Source organism: Leguminivora glycinivorella, chromosome 27, assembly GCF_023078275.1.
Source record: "Leguminivora glycinivorella isolate SPB_JAAS2020 chromosome 27, LegGlyc_1.1, whole genome shotgun sequence".
Classification (NCBI taxonomy): domain Eukaryota; kingdom Metazoa; phylum Arthropoda; class Insecta; order Lepidoptera; family Tortricidae; genus Leguminivora; species Leguminivora glycinivorella.
The window spans coordinates 1,081,141-1,095,129 of record NC_062997.1 but is presented as its reverse complement, the minus strand read 5'-3'; the positions used below and the strand labels follow the sequence as shown (position 1 = coordinate 1,095,129).

Genomic DNA, 13,989 nt, shown 5'->3' with positions numbered 1-13,989 from the left:
TTAATTACTTTTGAATTAAAATTTATATTCAAAACTGCGGTTTTTCAAATATTACAATACAATACAATACAATACAATACAAATATTCTTTATTGTTCACCAATATAACAAGATTACATCACATAACTTTAACTATGGTAGACAACAGGCGGTCTTATCGCTAAAGAGCGATTATTAATATGTATTAATATGTAAGTAATAAATAAATATAACCGAATAAACGATCCGAGTTTCCGATAGGCTTAATTTAGAAGTGGTTATTAAAATACCAACGATATGGGTAGGTAACCTTTTGTAAGGGTAACTGCTAGATTTGGTAACCGTTTCAGATAAAGTTTCCTTCCAGTCATTTGAGTTTTTTACTCTATCCAAAAGTATTCAACAGTTGTAATTCTAAATTCAACTTATTATTGAATAACCACTGTTAGCATTGTCTCTACGCTACAACCGACGCTTCGAGTTCAAATCCAGAAAATACTTATACTTTCACTAAAATATTACTTTTATGTTAAGGCACTATACCATGACTATACCTTATCCTTTGTTAAGCTTATCTGTTGAGTGGTTGTGGTTGAAAAATACCATGCGTTAACATGGTAATATATGGGCTTAACCGTGCACCGTGATACATTTGAATCTGCTTATTATGTGTCTGCAGTGTTCGTTGACAAAAACTCTCTAGTTACCCTCTGATTAATCAGATTTAATAGGTAGATAAGTATACACGGTACCATTCAATTATTGCTGAACGGAATATGAAATTTGTCAATTTAGTATAAAAATTAGGGTCCCCCCACATCTAGCGTCTCGCGAGCGTCGCGTCGGGCCAACTGTATGGAAAAAGACGTCGCGTCGACGCGACGTCGACGCGGCGTCAGGCTTTGCCCATACAGTTGGCCCGACGCGACGCTCGCGAGACGCTAGATGTGGGGGGACCCTTAAGAATGTGACGATGGGATAACATCCACGGAAACGTAATTTTAACACATACCTAGTTAATAATTATGTTATACATTTTACGCCAACTTAATTGTTATATCCACCATTTAATTAGGTAATTACGTTATATAGTAATAAGATTGATGGTCGTAAAAAAAGTCTACTTTAAGAGTGTTCAAGGCGCAAGATTATCATTTTATTGTTTCAAACTGTTTCAAAAATAATAATTAATATAATGACTAAGCCATTTATTACTGATTGCTTAATAAAGCATTGCTTAATAAAGTGAGCTTCGTTATACTATTTACATGCAATAACTTTAAAATTATTTTTTCATGGTATTTAAACTTAGACCTCTGCTGCTTTCATTTACTTATTATGGATTAACCTATTTAAAAAATTAACTTACTCGTTTGATGTCGTAACAGTAACAGCAGATTTCAAATGAACTGACGTCAAATGCCTCGCGATAGATCCTGTAGTGTAGTACCATGACGACACGGAAACTCATTGTTTGTCCGATCCTTGCAGAGACTACATAAAGCTGAATCTCCGACTCTGGTGGCATATCTCCACACCAAACTTCTCTTCGTTGTTAAGAGTTTCAAACATTAACAGTAACAATACAAAAACTGAACAAAACAACAACGACAATAACTTTTAAATTCACCGCTAAAGTAAAGTGTCAAGGCCTTCAAGTGTTGATCAACTGGGATCTTACAAGTGACTAATTGAAATAAACTAAAATTCTAATCTGCCCCATCCAGATTAAATAAAAAAATCCGAAAATGTAAAAATAACACATCGCTCACTTCACTCAGCTTCACGTACAAAAGGCTGCTCGTAAATCTTACTGTCTTTATTACCACGTGGTGGAACTGCACTTATTATTTACAAAATACCACCACAGTAAGATAGCTGAGCTCGTTCGTCAAACAATACAGTGCTTTAAAGGAATATACTATTTAAAAGTATTATTTAATGTACCGTAACTGATAAGAACTGCAGCTGTTATTTTTTTGTCTTAACCGTGGCCCCGCGCACGTGTGTGCATATATTTTTTTTACCTGGAGCATAATAGTCATCATAGTACGTCTCAAAGATTCACAGAACTTGATCTTTTGTTCATCTACATTGCTGTTTGCCTTGTTTACATTTAAGATTCGTTATATTCTTACATAGTAGCAAGCTTAAATATTAATTAATGAAAGCCACTTGGTAGGTAAATCACTTTTTATAAAAATCTTTTTCATTTTCATACATAATAAATGAAAGAATAAATGTGAAAACCATAAGAATAACATAATAATGCTTCACCAGAAATATATGGCTAAGCGTCGTGTTGCTGAATTTCATTAGAACTATTGTCCCGGATCCGTAAGTTCACATTTTTGACAAATTTGTTTTGATGTATGTTGCGATGTGGCTAAGACGTATCGTTTGCCAAATCTAACGATTAATTTCGAATTGGTTGAATCGATTAGGCCCTATGGACAAGGAGGCGCTTAAACAAATAAACGATTTCTATCAACTTACACTCTGCCACAGCACTAGTTTAAAAATAAAAATGAATGATAAATGACATAATAAGTAAATCTTGCGTTATAAATTAATATCGTAAAATACTTACTAACGAAGATCCGCAAAAATGTAACATGTTTTAGATTATGTTTAAAGTAAGCGAAATATTGTTTTTAAGTAGGTACTTGATTTTTTTAACCATTATTACAGGATTTTACGTTTTGTGGACGCTGTCATGTGTGAAAAAGAGGTTCTTACACTTCTTACAGCTCTGGAACAATATTTACTCCATACTATACTAAACTGTCACCACATACAGTTTTAAGTTAGTGTCGAGTATTTGAGGATTCTGACGGCACATGTCAAAAAATAAACAATATTAGGCCGTAACGTAACACAGCGAATAACGCCATAAATCACTTGATCTTCTCTTATAAAACAAAGTCCCCTGCTGCGTCTGTCTGTGTGTTTGTGATAAAGTCAAGAACTACTGAACGGGTTTTCATGCGGTTTTCATTTATGAATAGAGTAATCCTTGAGGAAAGTTTAGGTTTATAATTTGTTAAAGTTTTGTTTGAATTGGTTAAGATATGACGATATTTTCTAATCGAGTTGGACAAAATCCCGCTGGCTGAGAGCTTTAATCGAAAACGCTGCCAAAACCGTTTGAGCTATATCAAAATAATGTATTGGAAAATTGTGTCTCTCTAATAGGTCTACAAAAAAGTCCGCGATGGCATATGTCTATCTTTTACGGATAACTTATTATAACAATTTTTATGATAATCCCCGTGCGTAGCCGGGGAGGGCCGCTAGTTATATGTATTGTATAAAAATCGAAGCAAAACATAAATATAAGTTTAATTCATATGTAAAAAAACTTCTGTCTAGTATTAAGTATAGGTACTAAGTGATAATTCAATAGTAGTCATGATTTGGTTTTCTCCCGGGCGTGTTGAATCTACAAAACGTACGATAAGTACCCAACGGAACCGCCACCCGAAGCTCTGCACACGAACGTAGGTTCGGGCGGCGGCGTGTCACGGACCGCGGCGTGTCACGTGAATCCGGGCGCTAAGGCAAGTACGTACGTACGAGGTACGTACCTTGCCGTGTTCGTGAAATTCGTGATCTTAGTACCGCCGGTGTTAAGGTCACGTAGCTACGGTTCGGCGTGAATCACGTGTATCCAGAGCCCTAAAGGTTCCAAGTTATATATTTTCATAATGTAAGGTACCATTATTATTTTATTTCACATCTCAAATCTTTAACTGTGTACAAATAAATGTAGTTGAAAACTCAGGAAGAGCGGGGCTTCCTGTCACAGGTATTATAAATACTTACTAGGAAGTCTTAACCTGCGAGTGTTATGTTGTAAATTGGTTTATGAAATAAAATAAAAAATGCTTTTGATCCAAGCCCTGCTTTTATTACGGTATCTGTCACTAGAAGTATTTAAACCACTAATGAAGTAACGTCAGTTTTAAATGAAACGGTTTTCAATATATAGTTTTTAAACCAATTAAGAACACTATACTCCCATTTCGTCATCGTTTGCTGTTTCTATAGACCGTATATCCGGTAAAAATCTCAAAACACGGAATCACGGATGTACCTACTTATTTGAGTTGAAATTTAGTTCCATTAAAGGTATTAACTACAGCATGGGGTTCTTCAAAAAAGGAGTGTATACAAGTTTCTAATGGGTCGGCAACGCGCATGTGACACCCCTTGAGCTGCAGGCGTCCATAGGTTACGGTGACCGCTTTCCAACGGGCGGGTCGTATGTTTGCCACCGACGTGGTATTAAAAAAAATGCAAATTTAGATATTTAGATACTCACCCTTTCCACTGCCAATGATCAAGCCCGTGGGTCCATTCAAGTTGTCCACCCAGCCAGGGATTGGTTCCTTCAAGGATGCCACCACTGTAATCATCAATAAGTAATTTAAAGAAAATTTATCTTTACGCAACAAGAGATGGCGCTGTCAACCATAAAAGTTTGCGGAACTAAACAATAGATGGCATTACCTATAGAAGGCCTCGCGATTGCCACTTCGCTAAATAATTTAAAGAACTAATTTTTGATGATTTTAATTTTTGAACAGCCATGTCATCGACCCTAATTTATTCGAATAATGTAAGATTGTTAGGTATTAAGTAACTAAGTATCCAAAATAAAATAAAAGTAAAAAAAAATCTAGTTACAATTACATTATTACTTTTTAATGAATATAAAATAGAATTATGAAGCAGTTTTATAAAAAGCTAATGAAAAGAAATCTACATTTACTCAACAAAAGATGGCGCTGTCAACCATATAAGTTTGCGGAACTAAACGATAGATGGCGCTGCATCCACAAAAGTTTTGCGGAACTAAACTACTACTGGCCTTTAGCGTCTATTTCAGACGATTTATGGTGCAATGTCCGAGAGACATCGCTTTTGATGACTAAAGAGACCTATGCGAGAGCGACATATTTTGCCACACAGCTGACAAGGGAAGCTTGCAACCGATTGCGACGTTTCGCTATGGTGTCTTCTTTCCCTTTTGTCAGCAAGTGCCGCAAACCAGGTCTCATCGACGAACTTGCGACCATCTCCAACGCACTTTCGCCATTTCGTTCGCTTCTCCGCAAGCTTCTCCCAGTTTTGGGAGAAGCTTGCGAAGAAGAACTAAACTATAGATGGCGTTACCTATAGACGGTCTCGCGATGGCGACAGGAAACTTCTTGCCGTATTCTGCCACCATGTCTTCGGTTATGGCTTTGGTGTAAGCGTACGTATTTGGCTCAGGGGCGATGAGTCTGTGGGCAAAATAAATAGTTATTTGTTTTATTATGGGACAACGTAAATTAGCACAAAAATTTTCACCACACGAGGAAAATAATATTATGAATTGTAAAACATCAAATTCGTCAATGTGTTAAACATTCATTATTCAAAATCATCAATTAAATGACATTTCTACGAGCCCTTTGGCCATAAAGTTAAAATTCGTATAAGATTAACTATTTCCCGCGGCTTCGCCCTCGTACTAATCTAATCTCTCTCTTCCCCATTTCACCCTCTTAGGAGGTGAATTTTGAAAAATCCTTTCTTAGTGCTCCTCTACACCTTATAAGGAAGCTACGTGCCAAATTTAGAATCTCTAAGACCAGCGGTTTCGGCTGTGTGTTGATATGTCAGTCAGTCAATCAGTTTCTTCTTTTATAAGAATGTCCTTTAATATTTATTTATTTATTTATTTATTTTATTTATTTATATATTTAGATTTGCACTCTTGTGTGGATAAAATGCAACTTTGCTATTCATTTTCGAAGTGTCAAGAGAGCGTTTACCAGTTGGTGTGGTCACACTTCGGACACTGGTGATCAAATATCTGAAAGATGCGCGTTCCTAGCACACAGTCTAAGATCGTGGAGGTAAACGCGTACCATGCTTGTATGAGTGAGATATGACAGGTTGACTGTTCACGCTTTTGACAGGCGGTAACTGTAAGGTAACCGAGAGGGGATGAGCGGCACTTTCAGCGGGGAGGGGGAGTGGTAACACTGTACGGTTGTACTCTTTATTATACTGTGGTGTGGTGAAATAGTGGATTGTGTCACAAAGGAGCAATAACATAGTGTTGTGTAAGTTGTGTTCCTGCCGGTGAGTAAGGCTGCCAGAGCTCAACGAGGGTACGGTGTGCTGATGACGGGAGGCCTTACGGAACTGACTTATTCCGTCTATTGACCTTTGAGTCGTCGGCAACCCGAACCCTCCTTGGAACTTGTGCACTCCTTTTTACTGTGTATTTAACATAGCAAAAAGGGAATGTACAAGTTTCTAATGGGGTGGCAACGCGCAGTGACCGCTTTCCATCAGGCGGGCCGTACGCTTGTTTGCCACCGACGTAGTATAAAAAAAAATCAAATAGTTACGGTGAGGGCGTAAAATTAATCTTGAGCGTTAGCGGGGGATTCTAAAATAGACTTTTGAGCGTAGTGAGGGATATTGTACTGTACTTTGGTTCCAAATAGTCCAACATGCTATCGTCCATCCAGTCAACTACGTCCATGATCCGGGCGGGCTTATGCACGGCGGGGTACAGCTTTTCTTCCAGTACGTCTAGCTCGCAGCGGCAGTAGGCTGTCGAAATATGGACTAACACCTGGCAAAATAAGTTTATTAATAAAATCAGTACATGTTTTGTATATAACCTAACCACAAAATTAAAATTTTGAAAAAACCCCCGACCCATAGTGGACCGATTTTCATGAAACATGGCTAAGAACACTCCCGACTAACTCGGCTTTCAAACAAAAAAAAACTAAATCTAAATTGGTTCATCCGTTCGGGAGCTACGATGCCACAGACAGACACACACACAGACAGACAGACACGTCAAACTTATACCCCCGCGCAGGGAACGCCCTTAAGTTAAATGATTCTCAAATCGGATAAACGTTTGTTGAAACGTAGTATCAAATTATTTTTCATCATCGTTTTTTTACGCACTAGTGCGAGAAGTGGTTCATTATATGCCAGGTCGAAACTTCGGAGGCTCATCTGTACTGAAAAACGTCGTACGATACACGTGCAAAAAGGAAATTCGTAACTCGTGTCGATTTAAAACACTCCCTTCGGTCGTGTTTTAATTTATCGCCACTCGTTTCGAACTTCCTTTTTTACGCACTTGTATCGTAATGTACTATTAACCATAAAACTCCCGTGAGACTTAAACATATTTAAAAATATTCATATTTCGAAAATGGATGGAAACATGTCGAACGCTATATCGACTTAACACGTGAGCAACCCGCTTAATAATTATTTGTTATACAAGGGGGCAAAGTTGTATTTTAACACACGAGACGTAAAATACATTTGCACCCGAGTGTAACACAAAACTTTTCCCCTCACTATAGCGAGGAAACTACAACGCAAAAAATGCGTTTATCACTGCTTCCAGTAGTTACACAGGTGGTAAATCATCTTTATTACTAGATTCACCTACTTTTATCAATTTTAAAGCAGTTAGTTTGACTTTATTCAAGGTCAAATTACTTTACCCACTAGTGGATAAAATGCGTTTTCACCCGCTGGTATTAAAGGACAAAACACGTGTTTGCGAGCTAGTGAGGGGAAAAATATTTTTTAAGTATCAAATTATGGTCAAAATGGTGGACCTATTACCTCTATATTTTCCATTTTCTCTGCTAGTTTCAAGACGCGTAATGTCCCAGTCGTGTTCAGGTTTACAGCATCCTTGAGTTTCTGGTCAAAACTGAAAAAAATACTTAATTAAATAACTACCTAATTACCTAACTACAAAATTAAAATTTTGAAAAAACCCCCGTCCGCCACATAGTGGACCGATTTTCATGAAACATAGCTAAGAACACTCCCGACTAATTCAGCTTTTAGACAAAAAAAAACTAAGTCTAAATCGGTTCCGTTGGGGAGCTACGATGCCACAGCCAGACAGACAGACAAACAGACAAACAGACAAACAGACAAACAGACAAACAGACAAACAGACAAACAGACAAACAGACAAACAGACAAACAGACAAACAGACAAACAGACAAACAGACAAACAGACAGACAAACAGACAAACAGACAAACAGACAAACAGACAAACAGACAAACAGACAAACAGACAAACAGACAAACAGACAAACAGACAAACAGACAAACAGACAGACAGACAGACAGACAGACAGACACGTCAAAAACTTATAACACCCCGTCGTTTTTGAGTTGGGGCTTAAAAAGGAATTACAAAGATGAGCGCTGGAAGTCAGAGCTAAGACTGGCACTTCATTCCTTTCTGTTTTTAACCCCCGACGCAAAAACGAAGGGGTGTTATAAGTTTGACGTGTCTGTCTGTCTGTCTGTCTGTCTGTTTGTCTGTCTGTGTGTGTGTCTGTCTGTGTGTCTGTCTGTGGCATCGTAGCTCCCAAACGGATGAACCGATTTAGATTTAGTTTGATTTATTTAGCATTTTGGATATATAATGAAACGTCTTTATTTTGTTTGTATGAGAGATCATATCAATTTAATTATGCGACCGAGTATGTTAAAGGGGTATAATAAACAGCCTTTTTTTGTTCAAAATAATAATCAACGTTTTTACTTCAAGAAAGGTAACTAACATCCAAGGAACAAATTACGTTTACTCAAATGTCATATGACCTGAAGTGACTACTAATATGACGAAATAACTAACTTCCAAAGAACAAATTATCTTTACTCAAATGTCATATGACCTGAAGTGACTAATACTTGTTGTAAACACATCAAATACTCGACAAGGGAGTAAAATCATAAACAGGGTTACTATTAAGTTTCGTATAATGAAATAGTAAAATATATCTACTAATTTTTAATTACAATTTCATTAGTCAACTTTATCAATTTATTCAGGTAGTTTTCATTAATTAATTTCATAGTTAAATTCAGGCAATTATTATGAAATAATCAGACATAAACAGTGTTGTTGTTGAGTTATTACGAAACACTAAAACATATTAACTTTTTAAATACATTTTTATTAATCCATTTCATAAATTAATTCAGACAATTTTCATTGAATAATTCCATAAACTAATTCAGATAATTTTCATTGAATAATTTCATAAATTAATTCAGGTATTTATATTTATTAAATAATCAGATTAAGGTACTTAAAATAATTTCATAAATTAATTCAGGCAATTATTATTATTAAATAATCAGATTAAGGTACTTATCTCTGTTCGTGGCGCTGGTAGAACCACAGAACTTTATTTAGATAGAAGACACAAGTTCATCTATTTGTATAGGGGCCGAGCGTGTCAAATTTTGTACTGAAGTTGTTTCTTGCCTGTAATTTTAAATATGTCTCAGGCTCTTGATTGTTCATAATTTTTGTGTTGTTGCAATTGAATATCACGTAACGAGGCATTTTTTATGTTTTGATTGACTTCAACTTACAAAAATTGACGCCCGAAAGCTGCAAGCTGCGATTAAAGACGGACAACTCAGTGGATTTCACTGAGTTCATTTGACACGCTAAGTAGATACGTTTGCTTGATCTATGGTATATATGACATCTGTGGGTAGAACTAAAAGTGACTGCTCGCCGGCGAGCAGTCCCTTTTATAACCAGTCCAGGTAAACTTGCCAACCGACCCGGTTTCTTTGTCTACCGACATTATTGCCATAAATTTAAATGTTTGTAAGAAACGTACCTTAAAATGTTACAATTATTAAATATTATAATGGCAAATCCAACAATTTCAACATTAGTACATACATACATACATACATACAATCACGCCTGTATCCCATAAAGGGGTAGGCAGAACACATGAAACTACTAAAGCTTCAGTGCCACTCTTGGCAAATAAGGGGTTGAAAGAAAACGAAACTGTGACATTGCATTGACAGGTTGCCAGCCTCTCGCCTACGCCACAATTTAACCCATTCAACATTAGTCCCATAATAAATCTTGTTCATTATGACCACATAAGTCATTATGAAAAGTTTGAACGGTCCTGTTTTAGTAGTAGTAATACACTTTATTGTACAAAGATAAGAACACACACAGTAAAGAAAAAAGAACACACATTATTTGTACAAAGGCGAACTTATCCCATTAAGGGATTTCTTCGCGTTAACCTTAGAGCAGTTAAAAGAGAATTGGAGACGGTAGACGTTCCTAAGCTAAACCTATACCTAACCTACAAACTACTGTTTTCACCGTGTATATCACCATCCTCCACTTGATTAATAGGAAAGTATTCAAGAAGAATTCTAATGACGTCTAAATAACATCGAAATTGTAGCTGCAGGCCTTAAGAGGTGGTCCGTTGTCAAACCTTTGAGAAATGTCTCTTTGAAAGAGCCTAGTATACTTATTTGTGACATTTTTGTATTTTCTCTTATGACTCCTAGGATTCCTTGGAATCTTGTACGCAAGATTCTTACCGTACACAAGCAGCACTGTGGAACACCCCGTGACACCGTCGCTGCAACTCCTATCTGTCATCGTTGTTGAGTCCTCGTCTTCAAGGATATCTCCTCTACCACTTATATTAATATCAAAGAATTCAGGAAGAATTCTAATGCTATCTAGTTAAATAATATCGAGAATGTAGCCCAATGCAGGCTTTCAGAGGTGGTCCATTGTAAAATAAGAAATCTCCGGCAAACTCTTTGAAAACCGGCTTTTTTGTAATATTTTCATCGGAAAATAAGCTTTTTGTTAAGTAACCCTCCTTGGAACTTGTACACTCCTTTTTACTGTGTATTTCAATTAATCAATCAATATCATTTATTGCAAACCATGGTATTACATTACAGATGTTACAATATGAAGGAGGTCGCATGGCACCCCGGTAGGGCATGGCAATATTGGCTATTTCTCATACATTAGTTATTTTATTTAACACAGCAAAAGAGAATGTACAAGTTTCTAATGGGGTGGCAACGCGCATGTGACACTCTTTGAGTTGCAGACGCCCATAGGTTACGGTGACCGCTTTCCATCAGGCGGGCCGTACGCTTGTTTGCCAACGACGTAGTATAAAAAAAAGTAACTATTCTCAGCCTGTAACAATAGACAAGATATTTCCTGTCCTAGGATTCCTTGAACATCATCGGCGTAACCAAATCCCACAGACTTCGCTGGTTCGGCCACCTACTAAGAATGGGAGAGGATCGGGCTGCCAAGAAGGCGTATCTGGGAAGACCAACTGGTGGCCGCCCGGCGGGTCGGCCCAGATACCGCTGGGGAGACAGCGTGATGGCGGATCTGTGTCAGCTACAAGCCGATAATTGGCAGGAAGCTGCGCAGGATCGGGATAAGTGGCGTGCTCTCGTTTTGGAAGCCAAGATCATCTTTGGATCACAGTGCCATACTGGTTAGTTAGTTAGGATTCCTTGAGATTCTTTAGAGATAGTTATAGATATTGATGACGATGATAAAAGAGAAAGAGAGAATGAAAAGGAATCTTACCGTACACAAGCAGCACTGTGGAACACCACGTGACACCGTCGCTGCAACTCCTGTCTGTCGTCATTACTGAGTCCCAACTCATCTTCAAGTATATCTCCGGCTACCAGACGGAGCTTGTTGAAGACGTCTGGCTGCTTATCTCGCAGGGGATTGAAGAGCTGGTGACAAAAATATAACTTAAAATATTCCTCCTTTTAATTTTTTACAAGCATTCAACTTGCTTTGTTAGTATGTTAGTTTGGGTGAAAACGTAGAAGCTAAATTTGACCCACTTCCCGGTTTCCGATTGAGCTGAAATTTGCACACATATGTAAATCACGTGATAATGCAATATTATGGTATCATGGAGCTGATCTGATGATGGAGAAAGGTGGTCATAGGAACTCTGTTATGAAACGTCGTATCCCCATCGAGGAAGGGGTTTTTAGAAACGTCTCGGAGAGCAGTAGATGACTGTTGAAAGGAAGGTACGGTCAGCGATAATTTAAAGCTTTTGCCAAAAATGAGTTTCTTTTTTGCAAAAAAAAATAATTTGACGAATGTCGTCCACCCAACGAGCCAATCCCCTGCAGGTCTCGCCTTCCACGCATCGGACACTGGCGATCAAATCTGGCGTCGAAGTTTTTGTGAACGGAAAGAGCGTGAGTGTAAAGCCTAATCGTGCGCGATAGACCGCGTTATTATTGTTTATTCTTATTAATAGTGTCGATTTGTAAAGAGCAAGTATATAATTCAACCACTAATTCTTTAGTACACGAGCGTATGTCCGCCATGTTGGGCGCGCGAATGAACGTACATGTAAAGACAACCTCACCACGCGATTGCGCGCCCGCGCCAGCGCACGCAATAGCGCGGTCTTTCCCTTCCCCTCCCGTCGGCTTTACACGCGCATTCTTTCACACACGATTGCTGTATCACGCGCGACAGAGCGTCTGTGTAAAGGCGGCTAATAGTGTACTACTTCCAAACGGAGTCAGCACTCACGTGAGCGGTTTTAGGGCTCACCTTATTGCTGATCAGGTCTCGCAATCGTTCCTCGCTGGACATTCCCTTCTTCTGCCGAAGCAGAAGATAAATGGTGTTCACTTCGGGGCATGATCGAAGTAGCTTTTCTACCAGGATCTGAAAATATTTTTCTATTTAAATACTTGAAAACCCCTGGATTTGAGTGGATGTAAAGAATAAAAGAGTTAGTAGTTTTTATATGGTCCTTCGAACCGGATAGTTTAGTTTAGTTTATTTATTACATAATGATAAATTACAGTATAAATTAATCTACGTTAACCTATATGAATTTACATTATGATCGTCAATAATGATAATTATAATTAGGCATGCAAACATATAAGAGGTACAATAATATTTATGTCAATGATAATCATAAGCATATGAGTGGATATAGTTAGTATGTATTGAATTCATCTTCACACATATATATTGTTGCTAGTCTGCAGAAATAAATGAAACAAAAACTTTATTTTAGACAAATATCATCCCATGAAAAACGTAAATAATGTGAAATGAGAGCCAAGTTCAATTATGTGAATGAGATATATATTATGCCTTGGGATATCGGTCCTACATCCGATATCGAATCGGATAACGTGAAAACGCGAAGCAATTCTTAGAAAATCATTGAATTCAGAATCACTGCTTTTCAAAAATAAAATAAAGCCTCCTTTCAGCAAAATACAATATTTAAGCTACTTTACCTACATGTCCCATGTCTTGGGACCTCTTCATACTATACCGAAAAAACTATAGCACTGAGAAAGCTGTAACTAACCTTGCCGACGAATCCAGTGGCGCCTGTGATGAGGACATTCTTGCCTGCGTAGTATTCTCCTACTGAGGGGGCCATTGCCCTGCAACGAATAATGCATGTGCATCGATTATTGACTGTCCTTTGTGGCGACGCCTAATCATGTTATTTTCCACCGCACCAACTGGTAAGGCACTGGTCCCACCGCGAGCTAGTAAATATGAGCTATCGGCTATAAAAACGAACAAAAGATAATCACTCTCGTGTAAATAAAAAAGACACGGCGATGTTTATAGTTACTCGGCCAGCGGTGAGCTATCAATATCGCCGTGTCTCTTTTATTTGCACGGGAGTGCTTATCTTTTGTTCGTTTTTATAGCCGATAGCTCATAGCTTACTAGCTCGCGGTGGGACCAGTGCCTAAAGTCGTTCGATTATTCAAAAACAGTTACTATAGTAAAGTATTCAACTTTTCCTCTCAACATTTACTCAAAGGTTAACTGGAAGAGATCCCTCAAAGGGATAAGTTCGCCTTTGCACTTCACATCTCAATGTATGTTATTTTTAATGTGTTTTTGTACAGTAAAGAGTTACTAACTTACTACTAGGTACTAAAGTTGTATTTTATTGTGATTTTATCCACAAGAGTGCAAAGTCATTTCATACAAATTTCAACTTGATGTCTATTAAATGATGATTTTGAATAATAAGTATTGAATAAATTGATGCATTTGATTTAGTTTGATGTTTGATAGTCAGAATTGTATTCGTTTTGG

The 13,989-nt window shown here is 37.7% G+C and overlaps 1 protein-coding gene across 1 annotated transcript in view; it reads right to left on the bottom strand.

The window, feature by feature from the left end:
• Positions 1-13,369, bottom strand: part of LOC125240273 (putative fatty acyl-CoA reductase CG5065) — a 41,492-nt gene extending 28,123 nt beyond the window's left edge. The window contains exons 1-7 of the mRNA XM_048148135.1: positions 13,238-13,369; positions 12,457-12,573; positions 11,452-11,609; positions 7,642-7,732; positions 6,471-6,616; positions 5,158-5,267; positions 4,304-4,387 (exon numbers count right to left, since the gene is read on the bottom strand). Of these exons, the coding sequence (XP_048004092.1) occupies positions 4,304-4,387; positions 5,158-5,267; positions 6,471-6,616; positions 7,642-7,732; positions 11,452-11,609; positions 12,457-12,573; positions 13,238-13,312 (781 nt within the window). The 5' untranslated portion in view covers positions 13,313-13,369. The remainder of the gene's footprint in view (positions 1-4,303; positions 4,388-5,157; positions 5,268-6,470; positions 6,617-7,641; positions 7,733-11,451; positions 11,610-12,456; positions 12,574-13,237) is intronic.
• Positions 13,370-13,989: the final 620 nt, after the last annotated feature.